The sequence below is a fragment of the Eubalaena glacialis genome, chromosome 1 (assembly GCF_028564815.1).
Source record: "Eubalaena glacialis isolate mEubGla1 chromosome 1, mEubGla1.1.hap2.+ XY, whole genome shotgun sequence".
NCBI lineage: Eukaryota > Metazoa > Chordata > Mammalia > Artiodactyla > Balaenidae > Eubalaena > Eubalaena glacialis.
Genome location: NC_083716.1, coordinates 79,385,837 through 79,405,112, shown reverse-complemented (window position 1 = coordinate 79,405,112; position 19,276 = coordinate 79,385,837). Strand labels below are relative to the sequence as shown.

At 43.7% G+C, this 19,276-nt stretch overlaps 1 protein-coding gene across 1 annotated transcript in view; it reads right to left on the bottom strand.

The window, feature by feature from the left end:
- Nucleotides 1-2,730: 2,730 nt before the first annotated feature.
- CCDC6 (coiled-coil domain containing 6) overlaps nucleotides 2,731-19,276 on the bottom strand; it is a 110,870-nt gene continuing 94,324 nt past the window's right edge. Inside the window, exons 6-9 of the mRNA XM_061198068.1 lie at nucleotides 18,469-18,625; nucleotides 15,752-15,852; nucleotides 5,223-5,347; nucleotides 2,731-4,148 (exon numbers count right to left, since the gene is read on the bottom strand). Of these exons, the coding sequence (XP_061054051.1) occupies nucleotides 3,954-4,148; nucleotides 5,223-5,347; nucleotides 15,752-15,852; nucleotides 18,469-18,625 (578 nt within the window). The 3' untranslated portion in view covers nucleotides 2,731-3,953. The remainder of the gene's footprint in view (nucleotides 4,149-5,222; nucleotides 5,348-15,751; nucleotides 15,853-18,468; nucleotides 18,626-19,276) is intronic.

The window sequence follows — 19,276 nt, the reverse complement described above, 5'->3', positions numbered from 1 at the left end:
GTGCACAGATACACAGAGGCCAAAGACATGCTAGCACTTGGCTCTCCTCTCTTCCTTGTTGATGTCTTTCCATGGGACAGTCCACTTTTGCTGTCCATGCCTAGTTCCAAATAAAGTCCAAAGAAGGCTCAGGGTCAACCTGATCCAACACTCTGCTGGAGGAATGCATTCTCAAACTGTTGTGCCTGCAACTTTGTTTTTGCCAGGATGAAGTTCAGATCGAGATGTACAATACAATCTAGATGACGGTGCAGACTCAGTGAAGAACTAAAGTTGAGCAGTAACCCGAGTTAAGGCATGAATGCACACACATGTGCACACACACAGCACCCACGCTATCATGAACACAGGATTCCTTCCATTGCCTAGCGAGAGGCAACCAGGGCTCGGCAGTTAACCACAACTGCTGAGCATACTGAAGCATGCCCCCCATAATTTTATGCTAACAGCTGTGTGTGTATGTTTTATCAAAAAAAAAAAAAAAGTAAAGATAAAAAGGAAAAAAGAAAACTAAAAAAAAACAACAAGAAAAAAAAAAAAAAACAACCCAAAACCTAAAAACCCCTTAATCTCTTACAATGGCTCTTGAGCATGGAACTCACGTAGCAGCGTCAATGGCTGGATCTTTAGTAATTTGGAAATAAAAGGTTGTTTTACTATGTATTTCTTTGGTAGTCATCACTACAAAGTTTTCAGTGTTGGTTACCTATAAGACAAGTACTAGATAGAAGATCAAGTTACGCAGAAATATTTCTTCTGTACTGATAAGATAAAAATAGTGAGCTCTCCAAGCACAAGTTACTATGCTTTTTCTTGCCTTATTGGGCATCCTCTACAAGCAAGGCTTCGTGCAGGAAAAGTTCGCGTCTACCTAACAAAGGGCAATACATATTCTATATTCCTACAATTGAACAGTTAATGAAAATTCACATTATCCGTTATTTCTGGTCAAATCAGTTAGAAGCCAATTACAAAGGGGCAGCAAGCACTTGGTGTCAAAGCCACATTCTGGTCACACATTCATTCCATGGTTGTCGTCAGTCTCTCAGGAGCTCAGAATTTAAAACTCCTTTCAATTAACAAAGGAGCAAGTTAAATCAAATCTTAAATACTTCCACCATCTGCCAAATCTCTAGAAGTCTGTCTAGAATGCCAGCATGCTGGATGAGAGAGAGCAGTTCAGAGCCCAGAGAGGCCTCAGGTGTTAGGGAAAGTAATTTGGTTTTGTATAAAAGGCATGGTCATCTGGCGAAGAGTACTTATCCTATTAGCAGCACAGTGGTAGCCAAGGGTCTCTGTCAGCAAGACAGGAAAATGAAGCTACTGAACCTGCTGTGGCTCCCACCTGCCTTCCAAGGCCTCTGGGGCCTCTGGGAGTCAGTCCGGAGGTTGCCCTGGGCGGGTGGGCAACAGGAATAGCAGGAACCAAGTTCAGCCCCCACGAGAAGTGCCCCAGATAAGTCAGCTTCTCGTGGCCTGGGGGTTGGAATCTTCGGGGTCCCTGGGGGCTAAACCATTGTCAAGGAGCTGCCCTAGCAGGTACTGCCCAAGCGTGACAGGCTCCAGACGGGGTCATAAAACATTCGAACAGGACATGAAACAGCATCATTTCAAAAGAGTAGTGTTTGTTCTATCAATCCAGAATGTCCACCAGGAGAGGCAACTAGATTTATGGTGAAAAAGTGCTGTTTGAAGGAGCTGTGTTTTATTTTACAATGAAATGACTAGTCTAAGGAAACCGGTGCTACATTTCTGTTGAAGTCTGGATGTCAAGAACCTGTCTCCAAAAGGCATTTATCAGAACTGTCTGCTCACTCCAAGTGCTTTTTTCAGTCACCACAGGGCAATGTTTTGACTTTTGTGCTTTCAGGAGGTCACTAAATTGCTAGCAAGTGGAGGGAAGATCATTACATTTTGGACTTTCTTGTTTGAGTGCAAGACACTATCCAATAGCACTGAAATCTACAGTCTCATAGAAGATTCTTGTAAACATATACCATTTCTCCTATAAGAAAAACTGAGAACTGTACGACGCGGGCAATATTTGTTCGCCTGCTCTCAGAATTCCTCACAATGGCCAGGTGCCAGGAGGGGCGGTGAGTCGTTAGTGAAATCCCCGGGTTGGACAGGACCCCATCTGATTGAATTAAAAACCTCAAGCCTCAATAATTAAATGCCAAACTTCCTCCCCATGTTTGAAAACTGTACTATGATTATGTATATTACACATGATAAATAAAATTTATAGAGACCTACGATTTCTTTCAAATGATTGAGGAGTGACACTCTCAGTTTGGAGGTGGAAACGGAAAGAGCCAAAAAAGAAATCCTATTGTCGCTTTTACTCTCAAGTTCTTAAGATGCTAGTCAAACACTATTAGCCAGCGAGACGTTTTCTCATTCTGTAACTCTTAAATATGCATTCAAAGGCAAACGTGGAGGTTTCTCTACTGTACAATATCAAATATCTACAATGTCATGGTTCCTAATGCTTAGGAGAGTGTGCAATAAAGAGCTAGCTATTAGAGATGGGCGTCACAAAACATGGAATCTTAAAAATTACGGATAAATTCATTTTCAGTTCTCTGATTATATCCAACAGATACACATTCTCATCATAAAATATACATTCTCTAGTAAGTTATTTTTGTCCACAGCATATATAAATATGCGAACACAGGTGGTAAAAATCACTTTACTACCAAAGTACAAAACAGTTAACTGCTGAAAAGCTAAAATAAAGGTGTTGCAAGGGTTAAGAAAAGACTGACTCACGGCGTTCCACTTTAAAGTGAAACCAAACGATTTATTTGTGCTAAATGAATGGAAATGACGCATTCAGGATATACTTCTTTGTACACCGCGCTTGCTTTTACTGGGCGAACTAAGCGGTCCTCAGTGCTAATGTGCTACTTTCCTCTACGCCTCTTTCCTGCCAGCAATAAAGTATTTTGGCCATTGTGCCAAGATGTTCCTATAAAGTTCATTTCACATAGTATTTTCTCATAGTACTCTGCACCTTTAAAATATTTGTTTGAACTCTATTTTAGGGGAACGCAAGTAAAGAATGGAAAGGGAAAATAGCCGTTTCTGTCACCATCACATTGCCTTCTGCAGCAGAAATCACACAGCACGTTCTAATCAGCCATCACAACCACTGGCGGGTAGGACAACAGTTATCGACTCACGTGAGAGGGCCAGTTTGGGTAGGGTAACATCAAGGATAAAGAAAGACTCACACCCGGATATACGATAATTATCTATCCCATGTATGTGGAAAAGGTACAGCCATGTGATCCAATACGTCAGGAGATCTGTTTTACAAGAGACATGGATGTTGAGATATACTGAAAATAACCCATACAAAGTGTATCCGTAGAAAGCTCTATTAAACATTGTCTTGGGCACTGATGCATCCAACTTCCCATTCTATAGTGAGAGCTAGATTTTCAAAGGTCTGAATTGTAGTGCGGAATTACTGGTATGCTTGGTAAACACTAGTCTAATGGGGCGGGGGGGGGGGGTGGTAATAACAGCTCAGTAATTTTCTGCAAATTCATGGGAAAAAAAATATAAAAAAGATATCCCTTTTTATTTTACAAACCTAAAAGCCAGGAAAATGAAGCTCTGGGGCCAAGCAAAAATTGCACACCGCTGCTGAACTACCAAATAGTCGAATAGCCGATGTCCCAGCCAGGGAATGGACGCACATGAAGATTCAAGTAAAACACCGATGGAGAAAGTCGTCTGTTTAGTGTTGTAGACCCACAACACTGGCTGCGTTTCCGACACACATTTACAACACAATGAATAGTGAAGCCTAGATAACCTCAGTGCAAATAAGTCAGATCCGAATGAATATGCCAGGGAAGGAAGGAAGCCTTTGGCGTCTTGAGTCGACGGCTCCACTGTACGAACGAGTCCCAACGTGAGGTTCGGACTGCGCACATGCATTAAGGCTGGGAGGAGGGGTGCACCGAATGTTGCGAGGGGGCGGGCTGCGAGGTGGCTGCCGAGGGGACCGCGGGCTGCATGGGTGGCGGAGGTGGAGGTGGCGGAGGCTGGACGGGGGTCTGCGTGTTGGGAGACGGAGGCGGCGTGGGCCGTTTGAATTTGTCGGGGCTGTTGCTCCTCCGCGGTGAAGGCCTCTGTAGACAGGACAGGAACAGCAGGTCAGAGCAGGCACAGACGGCTGGCTCAACCCTAACCCAGCGAGACTCGGAGCCCAGGCTGCCCCAGAGCGGACCAGCAGAGACCAAACACCAGCGAGGTCCTTGGCCATCCCTACTGGTTTCTGAACCCGTCATGAAAACTTCAACAAGGTAGAGTTTACACTGACATCTATGAAAAAGCTATGCGAAGTCACTATGACACGTGCATCGACCGAACGACTGGACTTTCGCCCTTCGATGAGACAGTCCTAAAATTAAAAAACTGCTGTCACGGCCTCCCCTTAAACCTTTTCTGTTCGTTGTATGTCTCCAGTTCCTTCTGTCCCTCAAACAAGTTGTCAATATCCTGAAAGCTACAGCTCAACCAAAAACGTTCCTGCTTTAATGTAAAGCTCATCAAACCAGCAAAACAGATTCAGAAATATCTTACATGCTTTTTTTAGAGAATGGGGTTCTTCTTTTCAAGATTCCCTCATTGGGAATACCCTCAGTTCTACCCTATTCTCAAACCCCTATTAGCGACATTTCTAACCGGTCTATTAGTCAACTAAATAGCCAGCTCTAATGAAAACACTCCCCTGAGTAGAGTTTGAACCAGATACACTTAAGGTTCCTTCTAATTCCAGGAAAGAAAATTCTGGATGAAACTAGAAACAAGTCTAATTTCAGGAAGAATACTGAGGGTAAGTGAACTGTGAAGGTGCAGACAATAAGTATTTTAGACATTATGGCAACCAACGATAATTCGCTATGGCAAGGAGCTGGCTAAGAGTTCAAACGAGGCATAGGCCGGAGGTCAAATTACGTTTCACAAAGGGCAATATTTCATAGAAAATGAAGGTGAAGTTTTGCCTCCTGGGAAGGATTTTAGTTTCAACACCAGAATGCAGCATCAAACTGTTGGGAGGTCTCTAGAAGTTTAAGGTGAACTGAAGGAAGGAAGGAAGAAGAAAGGTAAATGTCCGAGGACATCAATGTTGGCTCCCACGGAGGACCAGTCGCTACCACCGTCAGGAGTAAAGCGCTGCTTCCTGCCCCATGGATACTCACTGTGATACCGTGGGATGCTCCCATATGCTGCACATGAAGACCTGGGGAATTGTAATAAGACATTCCGGCTCTAGTCAGTGAAGTTGGTGGCGTGAAACCAACTGTGTGACTTGCATACGAGAGACCTGAAATATAACAACAACTTGTAAGTATTATTACAAACTCAACTATCTGGTGTCTTTAAGCATCTAGGAGGCTTTAAAATGCAGAAGTTCTTAGTCACCCACAAAAATGCAAACAGATAAGAGGAGTGGTGGGCTCACCAAATGGCCTGCTGGATGGATAACAAGGGATATAAAAGTCAAGCCCTGGAACAGACTAGACAGCCCAGAAATAAGTGCACACATAAACGGCCAGATAATCTTCAGTGAAAGTGCCAGGAATATGCAATGGGGAAAGGGTAGTCTCTTCAACAAACGGTGCTGGGAAAACTGGAGATTCATGTGCAAAAACAATGAAAGTGGAGCCCTATCTTACACCATACACAAAAATCAACTCAAAATGAATTAAAGACCTAAATATAGGACCTGAAACCATAAAACTCCTAGAAGGAAACACAGGGGGAAAGCTTTATGACATTGGTCTTAGTAATGATTTCTTAAATATGACACCAAAAGCACAGCCAGCAAAGCAAAAATAGCCAAGTAGGACTACAGCATACTAAAAAGCTTCTGTTCAGCAAAGGAAATAATCAACAGAAAGGTAACCTATGGAATGGGAGAAAATATTTACAAACCATATATCAGATAAGGGGTTAGTATCCAAAATACGTAAGGAACTCCTACAACTCAAAAGCAAATAAACAAATAACCTGATTTAAAAATGGGCAAATGACTTGAATAGACATTTTTCCAAAGACAACATACAAATGGACAATAGGTATATGAAAAGATGCTCAGCTTCACTAATCATCAGGGAAAAGCAAATCAAAACCATAATAGGATATCATGTTACACCTGTTGGGATGCCTATTATAAAAAATAAAAATAAAAAACATTTTTAAAGTGTTGGCAAGGATGTGGAGAAAAGGGAACTGTTAATGGGAATGTAAATTGGTATAGCCACTATGGAAAGCAGTATGAAGCTTCCTCAAAAAATTAAAAATAGAACTACCATATGATCCAGCAATCCCACTTCTGGCTATTTATCCAAAAGGATTGAGAACAGGATCTTGAAAAGAAATTTGCACTCATGTGTTCATTACAACACTATTCACAGTAGCCAAGACATAGAAACAACCTAAAAGTTCATCAACAGATGAGTGGATAAAGAAAACATGGTACATACATACAATGGAATATTATTTAGCCCTTAAAAAGAAGAAAACTCCTTTTAAAAAGAACATGGATGAACCTGGAGGACATTATGCTAATATAAGCCAGTAACAGAAGGACAGATACTGCATGATACCACATACATGAGGGATCTAGGTCAAACTCATAGAAGCAGAGAGCACAACAGTGGTTGCCAGGGGCTGGGGGTAGAGGAAATGGGGGACTGTTGTTTGATGGACACAAAGTTTCAATTTTATAAGAAGAATAAGTTGTAGAGATCTACTGCACAACATTGTGCTTTTTTTTTTTTTAATTTATTTTATTTTTGGTTGCGTTGGGCTTGCGGGCGTTCTCTAGTTGCGGCGAGCGGGCTCTTCGTTGTGGTGCGTGGGCTTCTCATTGCGGCGGCTTCTCTTGTTGCGGAGCACGGGCTTCACTAGCTGTGGCATGTGGGCTCTAGAGCATAGGCTCAGTAGTTGACGTGCACGGGCTTAGTTGCTCCGCGGTATGTGGGATCTTTCTGGAACAGGGCTCGAACCCATGTCCCCTGCATTGGCAGGTGGATTCTTAACCACTGCGCCACCAGGGAAGCCCCATTGTGCTTTTTTAACAATACTGTACCGTACAGTTAATAATGTGTTAAGAGGGTAGATCTCATGTAAAGTGTTCTTATGACAACTAAAAAAAACCAAAGTCAAGCCTTGACAGGAGTCCAACTGAGATGTACAAAAGTAGAAGACATGAGAAGAAACAAGAGTAAAGTGGAAAAAATAGAGCAAAGGGGTAAAAATCAGATGCAAGAAAAGGGTAAGTGTCAAAAGATATACCAATAATAACGAGACAAAACCAATGGGTGTGTATAGCAGCCACAAAGCAAACAAAAAAATCACCACTGAGAACTTGGCAACTTCAGGACATTCAATGAAGAAAACAAAAAGCCTGATATATGCCAATGTTCCCCCCAAAGAAACTGATATTTAAGGAAGAAACACCCCCAGCCCACTATAACCTTCTGCATAGTCTTCATCTAGGACCCCAGAATCAGCTGCAAAGTTTAATGTCCAGATCTTAGTTCCCTGAGCAGGGATCGAACCCATACCCCTGCAGTGGTCGAGCAGTCTTAACAAGTGGACCACCAGGGAAGTCCTTAAAGACGCTCTTCTATAGTGTCTTTTGACTTCACCGGTTGAGACATGCAGCCACCACGCCTATCTTTAGTTGTCCTGTCCCAGAATTTGTCTGTGCCCTCAACATCTATTGTTAAGGATTTTATTTCTTGCTTTGACTATCAACTAGTGTGCTGCTTTCTATTTGACATATTTCCATGTCCAATTGTGGATTTTTGGTCCACATGTACAAAATCGAGGTCTGGGGTAAAGCACAAGTCTTTGGGAGCTCAGTGGTCATTTACTGTGACTTGTATTTGTATCGCAAGAACTTCGTTCAGCTTGGGGAGGGAAGAAGAGGTTTTCTTTAAACAACTTTAGGAAATACAACCCTAATTCCATTTCTTATGAAAGTGATGAAATTGAAGAGAAAAGCTTTGAGAGTAGGTCCTTATCCCCAGATAGAGAAGCTCAGGGGGTTCGATTCATAATACAAAATAAATAAATAAGATCAAGCTCATTGCCCAGTATGACAAGGTTAATGATGAGTAGCTTAAACTGCTAATCACGAATCTTCAAAGACCGCCTCGTGCCTGCCCAAAAAAAAAAAAAAAAAAAAAAAGTCCCTTCTCTGGCTATTAGAAAGGCCTGCATTTGGCTCCAAACTATCTCCTGATGTTCTAGGCCAGTGGTTCTCAACACCGAGAATCAAAGCCCTCGTCCGACCCCAAATTAAGTGAATCCGAATCTATGGGGAGCAGGGCCCCAGGGCAGCCAGTGATAAGATCCACAGTGACCTGATCACTTTTGATTCTGACCTCCACGTCTCAGTTCCCACCATGGCCTCTGCCTGGGATGTCTTCTCTTTACTGCAGGACTCGGTTCCTCCTTCTCCCCTTGTCAATCAGGACCTCACTCAGCCTTTGGAGGGGCAAAGAGCCCAGACTCCAGAGCTGACTGCCATATTATCTCGGGCTCTAGTTCTGTCACTTGGTGCTGAGCGACAGTGGACTTTAGATCCCTCAACTGTGAAATGAGATTATCACAGTGACTGCGTAAGGTTGTTGTGAGGATGAAATGAGTGCCTGGCACAAAGGAAGGGCTCAGCATGTTTCGGCTCATTAACCGCTCCTGCAGGGCTCTTCTCAAAAGCTCTCTAAGCTGGTAGCTCTTTCTTCTTTGAAACTCTCTTTATTTAGCTTTTTTTTTTATTATACCTTTTTTTTTAATTTTTATTGATTTATTGATTTATGGCTGTGTTGGGTCTTCGTTTCTGTGCGAGGGCCCTCTCTAGTTGTGGCAAGTGGGGGCCACTCTTCATCACGGTGCGCGGGCCTCTCACTGTCGCGGCCTCTCCTGTTGCGGAGCACAGGCTCCAGACGCGCAGGCTCAGTAGTTGTGGCTCACGGGCCTAGTTGCTCCGCGGCATGTGGGATCTTCCCAGACCAGGGCTCGAACCCGTGTCCCCTGCATTGGCAGGCAGACTCTCAACCACTGCACCACCAGGGAAGCCCTATTATACCTTTTAATTTTATCCTAACTTCTTATTTTGAAATAGTTTGTGATTCATAAGAAGTTGCAAAAATACTACAGGGCCCCTGTCTACCCTTCACCCAGCTCCCCCCAGTGATAACTTACATAACCACAGCACACTGTCAAAACCAGAAAATTGACACTGGTCCAATACAAGTGACTAAGGTACAGACTTTATTTGGATTTCATCAATTTTTAATGCATTCTTCGTGTGTATGTGGGTACAGGTGTAATTTTTATCACCTGTGTAGATCCAAGTAATTATCACCACAATCAGGATACAGAATTGTTATGAAACCACAAACAAGCTTCCCTGTGTTGTCCCTTTATAGTCACCCCTTCCCTCTAATCCTAACCCCTGGCAACGACTGATCTGTGATCCATCACTGTAATTTTGTCACTTTGAGAATGTTATAGATATGAAATCATATAGTATATAACCCTTTGAGACTAGTTTCTCATTCATCACAATGCCCCTGTGATCCATACAAGTTATTGTGTGTATCAAGTTAATTCCTTTTTAGTGCTGGGTAGTATGTCATTGAGTGGATGTACCACAACTTAACTTCTTAGGGGATATAAAATACATAAAATTCGGGCTTCCCTGGTGGCGCAGTGGTTAAGAATCTGCCTGCCAATGCAGGGAACGTGGGTTCAAGCCCTGGTCCAGGAAGATCCCGCATGCCACGGAGCAACTAAGCCCGTGTGCCACAACTACCGAGCCTGCGCTCTAGAACCCATGAGCCACAACTACTGAGCCCATGTGCCACAACTACTGAGCCTGCGCTCTACAGCCTGTGCTCCACCAACAAGAGAAGCCACCGCAATGAGAAGCCCGCGCACCACAATGAAGAGTAGCACCCGCCTGTCGCAACTAGAGAGAGCCCGCGTGCAGCAACGAAGACCCAACACAGCCAAAAATAAATTAATTAAATAAATTTAAAAAAAAACTATAAAAAAGGCATTGCTTGTTAAAAAACAAGCAAACAAAATATATATATATATATATATATATATATATATATATATATATAAAACTTATTATACTTGGCCTTGTATTAAGATTATCTTATTTCTTGTGTTTTGCCCCCTACTTCCCTAGGTCCTATAAGCTCTTAGAGGCCAGAGACCATGTCTTACTAGTTTCTGTTTTCCCTTAATCATCATGCATCTGACCCTCTTGCGCAGGAATACAATAAACGATAAGAATCCCAAAAAACCTAGGTAGAAAATATCTCCTAAACAGAATACTGTGGCTTTATAAAGTTATTCCTGGAATAAATTGCTCTTGCTGTGCTATACAAATGCATTAACTAGAGTAAAAATTTTTAAGATTTATTTCATTGTCCACAAGCTCAAGACAACAAATTTTAAAAATGACTCATGAAAAGCAATTCATGACCAAAAACCACTGAGCAAGATGAATCAAGATACCAAAGTGTATAATCCATAGAAAACCGACTACCTAAAGGAAAATTGCAAGAGGTCGGGGGGACAGGGAGAGGAGACACTTGAAAACACTAAAATATTAACACTGCCTTTGGATAAAAGGATTCTGGATGAGTTTATTTCTGCTTCTTTATACAACACTAAAATATTAACACTGCCTTTGGATAAAAGGATTCTGGATGAGTTTATTTCTGCTTCTTTATACCCTTCCGACTGCCCCCAAATTCCCTCTAATAAATCTTTGCTAAAGGAAGAAAAAAAAAAACAAACATCGTCAAACCAAACTAAAGGCAGACACCTTCTGTTCCTTTGAAATTTATCTTAGTTCCACAAGTCAGACATGTCTCTGTTAACATTCATACGCTAGAGATACGACTTCCTCTTTAACCCTCTCTGATCTGGCTCTGTCCCCATCACTCCATCAAGGCTGCTCTTGCCAAGGCCAGCAGTGTTTCCATGCTGCCAGGTGCACTGCTACTCTCCACCTCTCATGGCACTTGACCTTGGGGCAACGATGGACAAAGCTGACCCCTCCCTTCTTGCTGAAATGCTTTATCTTAACCTCAGTGACATCGGATACCAGTTTCCCTTCCCCTTCCCTGGTAGCAACTTCCCAATCTCCTTCGCCAGGTTTCCTCCTGCACCTGACCTCTAAATATTATATCCTTCAGGATCAGATGGGAGGGTTTTTCTCTTCTCCCTCCATCTTCCAACACTAGGTGATTTCATCTATGTTAGTAGCTTTCTTTAAAATAAATTTTTTATTTTAGAATGGTTTTAGGATTACAGAAAAGTGGCAAAAATAGTACAGAGAGTTCCTGCATCTCACACACTCAGATTCCCCATTATTATTATTATTTATTTATTTATTTATTTATTTATTTTGGCCGTGCCCCGAGGCTTGTGGAATCTTAGTTCCCCAACCAGGGATCGAACCCAGGCCCTCGGGAGTGAAAGTGCGGAGTCCTAACTACTGGACCACTGGAGAATTCTGACAGATTCCCTATTATTAACTTCTTATGCCAGTGTGGTACCTTCATCACAACTAATAAACCTATGTTGACACATTATTATTAACTCAGGTCCATACGTTATCTGGATTTCCTGAGGTTTTGCCTAATGTTCTCTTCCTGTTTCAGGAACGCATTTAGGATACCACATGCTATTTAGTTTTCATGTCTCCTTAGGCACCTCTTGGCTGAGGCAGTTCCTCAAACTTCCTTGTTTTTGATGACCTTGTCACTTTTAAGGTGTATTGATCAGGTATTTTATAGACACACTGTCCCTCTACTGTCTGATATTTTCCATGTGGTTAGACTGGGGTGATTGGTTTTGATGAGGAAGACTACAGAGGTAAAGGGCCCTTCTCATCGCATCGTATCAAGGGTACATACTACTGACATGACTGACCACTGTCGATGTTGACCTTGATCTCCCAGGTGAGGCAGTGCCTGTCAAGTTTTTCCTCTGTAAAGGTACTTTTTTTTTAAAATAGCTAAGAAGTTTTTTATTATTTATTTAGTTATTTTATTTATTTTTGGCTGTGTCGGGTCTTAGTTGCGGCACGCGGGATCTTCGTTGTGGTGCGCGGACTTCTCTCTAGTTGTGGCGCACAGGCCCCAGGGAGCCCGGGCTCTGTAGCTGTGGTGCACGGGTTCCAGAGGGCGTGGACTCTGTAGTTTGCAGCACGTGGGCTCTAGTTGAGGTGCACGAGCTCAGGAGTTGTGGCGCGCAGGCTTAGCTGGCCCGCGGCATGTGGGATCTTAGTTCCTTGACCAGGGATTGAACTCGCGTCCCCTTCATTGTAAGGTGGATTTTTTACCACTGGACCACCAGGGAAGTCCCAAGGTACTCTTTTTTTTTCCCCTCCCTTTCACACTGTATTCTTTGCAAGTAAGTCCTTATCTTTAGCCCACATTTAAAGAGTAGGGAGCTATTTCCACTTCCATGAAGATGGAGTCTCTATGTCAATTATTTGGAATTCTTCTGTATAGGTGATTTATCTCTTCTCCCTTGTTTATTTACTTAGTCAGTCATTTGTTTATATCAGTGTGAACCAATGCATATTTGTTTTATGTTTGGGTTATAATCTAATATTACATTATTTATTTTATTGCTCAAATTGTTCCAGTTTTGGCCTTTGGGAGCACTTTCAGTTAAGCTCCTGTGTCTCTTGGACCTATCCTCATCTTTTTGTTTTTTGAGCTTCTCCTTACTTTCTGGCATTACCAGATTGTCCACGTTCATCTTGTATGTTCCCTGCCCAAGGCCCTAGAAACATCCATTTCTTCCAGGAGCCCTAGTTCTTTTCATTGGAGAACGGAATTAGAAACCAAGATCTGGGTGGTGGGTATGCCTGTTGCTAGTGGGGTGTAGATCCTTTTTAAAACTTCATTATTCCCCATGGCTGATGTAGGCACATGAAAATACGTTAACTGGGAATGTCTTTTTCTTAGGCTATATAAAATAGTGAACAACCTGAAAAAAATTGTTGAAAAAATAATACTGTCCCTGTATATAATCCACATATATAAATCCACATATAAGCAAGAAGAAGATTTTTTTTTTAATGGGTATTTATTTATTTATTTATTTATGGCTGTGTTGGGTCTTCGTTTCTGTGCGAGGGCTTTCTCTAGTTGTGGCAAGCGGGGGCCACTCTTCATCGGGGTGCGCGGGCCTCTCACTATCACAGCCTCTCTTGTTGCGGAGCACAGGCTCCGGATGCGCAAGCTCAGTAATTGTGGCTCACGGGCCCAGCTGCTCCGCGGCATGTGGGACGTTCCCAGACCAGGGCTCGAACCCGTGTCCCCTGCATTGGCAGGTAGATTCTCAACCACTGCGCCACCAGGGAAGCCCAAGAAGAAGATTTTTCATAAGTACTGGGAAATGTACCTTTCAATCAAATTGTGCGATAGCCCTCAAAATATTCCAAGTCAGTGAAAATGCAAGACTGCCAATGCCAATGTTAACCAGAAATGGTAACAGAAGAAGAAGAGCCAAAATGCTTAAAATGGAAATGAAAACTATACAAACAGCATAATTCCAGTAAAGAAGTGATTAGATATTCTTAATACTGAGAACCACAAATTCTTCCAATAAACAATAAAGTGAAAAGAAAACTTGAAAATTCAGATTTTGCTAATGTATTATGTATCCAATGGACTAGATTAGGAGTAATTCTACCGCCAAATAGGAGATTATAATCTACTTTGATGATATTATAGAACTTAAAATATGATACAAATGTTCTCACTAACGCTGGCTGAGAGAAAAAAAAAATCTAGGTGTTACTTATTATGATGTAGTGTAAGGGAAAAGCAACTAGCTTGTCTATACAAGCAAGCCCCACATTACAGGAACAGGGACAGCGAAAGCCAAAATTCTGTGCATGGAATAAAATCTTCCTGCAGAGTATTTGTTACCATAGAAGTTAATATTCCCAACCAAGGCCTCACTTTTGTTTTTTTCTTTCTTCAATGACCACAACATTATATTTAATGAATTGGAAGTTACATGCCTGTAGGTTTAAATAAATCAAAGAGAACATGAATTTATATTAGCATGAATCAGCATCACGATCAACTATAAAAGCCTCCCTCCTTCTTGCTTCTTCCTAACTCATGACTTCCTTTTACATCAATAAATCAGAAAGCAAAGACAACCTTTATCATGGTAACGAAACCCAAGTGCTGTTTGGGGAAAACTGAGAGGCGGCTAGGGAGAGAAGCTTCTGGAGAGACCTCAAGGCCACTGCAGAGCAGGAGAAACAGATTCAGGAGCATCCTCTGGGCGAGAACAGCCGAGGACTGTGCTGTGGATCCACAACAGAAAGTCCTTTTGATTCGCAAACAGCCCGTCTTCCCCCTGTCAGATGCCAGAGAGCATGCCGGCCCCAAGCGGACAAAAGCTGCCACACTTTGTGTTGGACTTTTTAAAAATCACCCCTCTTACAAAAACAAAAAGTCACAGCAGCACAGTGCTTGGGCTGGATCCTAAACTCACAAAACCAAGCCCCTTCTGCCTGCCACCATCCACGGCCACCTGCGAGGCTGCAGCATTTCCCCTTTGTCAACCTGAAGGGCGTCCCTGGTGTCTAATTATTACAACAGACAAAATGAGATGTCACCCTAACCTGAAGCTGTTTTACTGTCCAAACCCACAAAACCTTTATTGCTGCCACCCTTCTAAGCCGTCACCTCACTTTATTCTGTGTGAAACTGCTCCCCCACCCCCCTTCCCCCCTCCCCACACACTTTTTTCCCCAACTCTGTTGAAAATCTGTTTACCAGTGAGCACAAGAAGATCAGCCTGGACACTTCAGTCACAAGACACAATCCCTTGGCTGACTACCTTTTCTTTCCTCCCTCCACCCCACTTGCCAACACCCCACTCCGGCCCCCTGCTTCCTCTTTCTTCCCTGCTGGATCATTTACTTGCCCTCCTGGCCCGAAAGCCCCATGCTGTGCGGGTACCGAGCCAGAGACCCTGGGGAGAGAGTTTTTCAGGGTCAGATGAAGACAAGCATGCCTTTGAGGGAAAGGCTTCTGAGGAGCAAAGCCAGAGGCAGAAGCAAAGCCAGTTCCTTCTTGCACGGCCTGCCTGCTAGGGCCGAGGCCCGCTCACCCATCAGTGGAAACAGCAGGAGGCAGCTCGTGCTCGAAAGAACACAGGCTTTGTGTGAAGCGAGACATGCCCTGCCTGGCCACTGCCACTTCCTGGCCACGTGACCAGTAGCTACAGAACCACCAAATGACTGCTTCCTCAATTTTAACACGACGCCTGCGTTAATTATTCTGAGGATAAAAAAGGAGATGAGGTATGTAGACCATAATGAGAGAACCCATAAAAGATATGCTATGATGCATCTCAGAAATCTGCCCAAGGTTTTTGTCAAACCACCAGCACTTAAAATCAGAGTCAAAGATAGTCTTCTTAAAAAGGTTTTTTAGAGTTAAATTACTTTTTTGGTTCCAGAAAACCACCAGCTGACACTGTTTCAAAATTGCAAGCTAAGACTCCATTGTGATAGCACTGATCGTTTCTGAGGTTTTTGGACAACACATGACCACTCTCTGTTGACAAGATTTTCATATGCTAGAAGGGAATGTACTCAGGGCTACGTTAAATACAGCAGACACAGAGGTAGCTGAGAACACGTACTCACCAGGTGATATCGGCCGGCTAGAACTGGGAGAAGGTGTGTAAGGGATCGGGCTGGACACAGTGCGAGGTCTTAATCCTTGTGCAGACATCTCGTTAAAATACCTAAGAGGAGTGGAGGAGATGGTTAGAGCCGCCTGCATTCCAGTAGTTGCTAAGAAAGCTCCTGTGAGAAAATGTTTGGGGTTCACATCTTGCGGTCAAACTCCTGAATGTTTAGAAATCAATGCTGTAGTGAGGAGACATGTATAATAGGGACTCCGGAGCCATGCTGTTCCACTGCTTGGCAAAGCTCTCTCACCAGGGGCACAGGTGAGGGAATCCGGGGTGTTTTTGCTCAGGATGGAGGCCTGGTGACAGAGCTGCGTCATGCAACAGAGAGGACCAGGCTTTTCTCCATCACACTATGTACAAATTCACCACCACTGTCCCAAGAATTAGACAAATCCACGTTCTAGTGGCTACCTGTAAACTGTCACTTGAAAGGCAAAACCAAACAAGCCCTCTGAGATGCATATCATCGAATTAGAGATATGTGATCCCGTGAAATGGATGTCAATTGTCTACAAGGCAGGCCTTGCTTAACAAACAGTCACGTGTTCAAATGCAGAACGTGGAATATAATAAATGACACATGGGCTGAGCACCTCTGCAGGTCACGCCGTGCCGAGTCTGACTTATTACTGGATTCGGAAGTCACATCAGGCCTCACTTTGTGAACAAGCACAGAGAGCTGATGAGGAGGAATTTCTGCTTGAGAGACTCCCTAATAAGCGATCCTTCCCAGGCCTTCTGGCCAAAGGAAGGAACGGCCACATGTGCAGGCGTTTCTATCCCAGGAAACATCTCAGCCCTGATACGCAACCAGTTCACGTGAGGAACTTTAACATAGGTATATCTATGCTAGTTTATTCAACTCGAAGAAAACCAGACTCCCAAGTTTGGCATGCACCTCTCAACGAGACACCTACCACCAATTCTTCCTACTCTCTTTAGCACGGCCCACCATAGTGCCACCAGGCTGGACCTCTTGTATTCTACAGCCAGTGAGGTGGCTAAGACCGCCTCTTGGTCTTTAAGGAATTAAACACACTTGTAGACGTCTCAAGTGTCTGACTATTTTCTTTCTCCCAAATAGGACATCATCATTCCCAGTAGAGAGTCTTTATTCAACAGCTGTACTCTACCTGGGATAATCTGACCTAAAAAGGTAAGGCAAACCTTCTGGAGTGAATACCAATTCTGGAAAAAAAAAATTTATCTGGAAAGCCTGAAGTAGCTTCAGTGTTGTCACCACAGTCAGAGAAATTGTCCCTCAGAGTATGTCGTACTCAAAATCAAGCACAGGGTACTGTGTGTGTTAATACATGCTCTGCTCCATGTCTTAAGGTAGTTAAAAAAGTAGTTAATAAGTTATCTACTATTGTAGCTTACGTTTTCAATGAAATGGTTTTCAGAGGATAAGAGTTTCAGAAAGAATGAGACACTGTCTGAAGCAGATCAGTGAAATTCACAGTTAAGGTTGATAGCTTTATCATATAAACTTCTGAGAAAGAATTCTCTTTATTCTTTTCAAATGAGGAAGATATTTTTTTAAAAAACAGATTTAAGTCTGTTTTTTATAAAGTTTTTTAACTTATAAAAGTAGATCAGGAATTCCCTGGAGGTCCAATGGTTAGGACTCTGTGCTCTCACTGCTGAGGGCCTGGGTCCCATCCCTGGTCGGGGAACTAAGACCTTGCAAGCTGTGCAGTGCGGCCAAAAAAAAAAGTAGATCTTCATTATAGAAAACTTTACATTTTTCATGAAACGATAATACCACTGTCCACAGCAAATTAATCAAAAGCCTCGTTAGCCCTCTGGACCTATTCAATAAGAGAAAGAGAGTGCTGATCTGCTAACACTGCCCACATGTGTCCAAACAACACGCTCTGGCATCAACAGCTAGTACCAGTCCTCACAGCCGCTGGCAGACCCGGGTCTGAGGCTCTGGCTGCCCAGCCCAGGTGCATGCTGCTTATCTTAACGATCACCTCACTCCCAAGTGCAGAGGAGGAGGGCAGGTGGGGAAGGAAAGGAAAATCTGGGTGAGCAAGGAGAACTGAGACATGTCCTCTAGTTAACCATAGGATGCCTCTCTTATTCCGGCCCATTTCCCAGTGGGACAGTGGGGGGACTTGATATTGAGACCTGAGCAGATAAATGCACTGTGTGAGTTCTGTTTTTGAAAAGTAGCTGCAAAAAGGTTGAAAAGTTACCAAGTGTGTTAGACCAAAGCCTCTGGCTTTCAACAACTTCCACCCACCCCCCGTGGACTCTTTCGCCCCCTGGATGTATTCGCTTCCTCAGGCTGTACCGCGCACCACCTGCTCACCTGTACCTAGGGATTAAGATATGCGCCCATGCTCTAAAGAGACGTGGCCCAGGGTGAGACGATTCAACGACACCTGCAAACGCTGCCTCCCGACACAAAACCCGCCTCCATGTCTGTCCCACTAAGTAATTTGGGAAAGGCCATTTTTTTTTTGTCTTTTTGTGTTTAAGGAGGACGGTCAAACGTCTTCATTTATCCCATTCTCAGCATCCGCACTGAGGCCACGGTATTCATCATCACAATAAATAAACGTGCCTGCCATCTGCTGCCTCATCTTACAGGAGGTGAAGAGGGGCTGCAGCCTGGGCTGCTGTTGTTTTCCCGAGGCTCGTGAGACATGCACGCACCTTTCATCATCCATCTCTAAGCTGGACTCGCTCTCGGAGAGCTGTCGACAGAGGGCCTCTCTTCTCTCCATCTCCCTCTGCAGCTTCCTCTGCAGCCTCAGGTTCTCTTCCCTCATGTGACGTTCCTCCTCCAGATACTGCGCCATTTTCTCGGAATCTGAAAAGCCAGAGTTCTCAATTACACCACGGTCCGTGCATAGTCCCCTCTTCAGAAAGACGGTGGTCCAGCTCCTGCGCCACAGACCAAGACGGGCTGAGAGACAGCCATTCTCACTCTCCCACACACAGACGAGATCTGGATTTCAAGTTTATCCCAAGTACCAAGGTTGACCCACGATTTGCATTTAGAAAAACAGACGAAAAGCAGTGCTGTCAGGTTAGGCATCTTCCATCCTGCTTCCCTGCCTTCTAAAGCGCTTTATGTAGAGGAAGGAACGCTGGAGCTACGTGTGGCCTGAGCAGCCCCCAGAGCTCCCTCTATACTGCTGGAGCGGAGAGGGAAGGGGGCCCAGCTGGGGAAGCAGACTCAGCCCACGGGCTCCCCTCCAGGCACCAGTTCTGCTGCCTGTCAACTCCAGACACAGCGGGGTAGGTCACCGATGGGAGCACACCCATAGGTCACACTTGTTAGCACACCCCCCAGTGCACTGGGAGGTGAGGGGGGGAGAGGGTTGCACACGGAGAACCAGTGTACGCAACGTGCTAGGTAACAGTTATAGATCTTTTTATAAAACTAGAAACTGACAGAATAAGCAACTTTAGATCAATATTTCAAATCAGTCTAGTTTTTGGTGTCTGTGTTACTGTT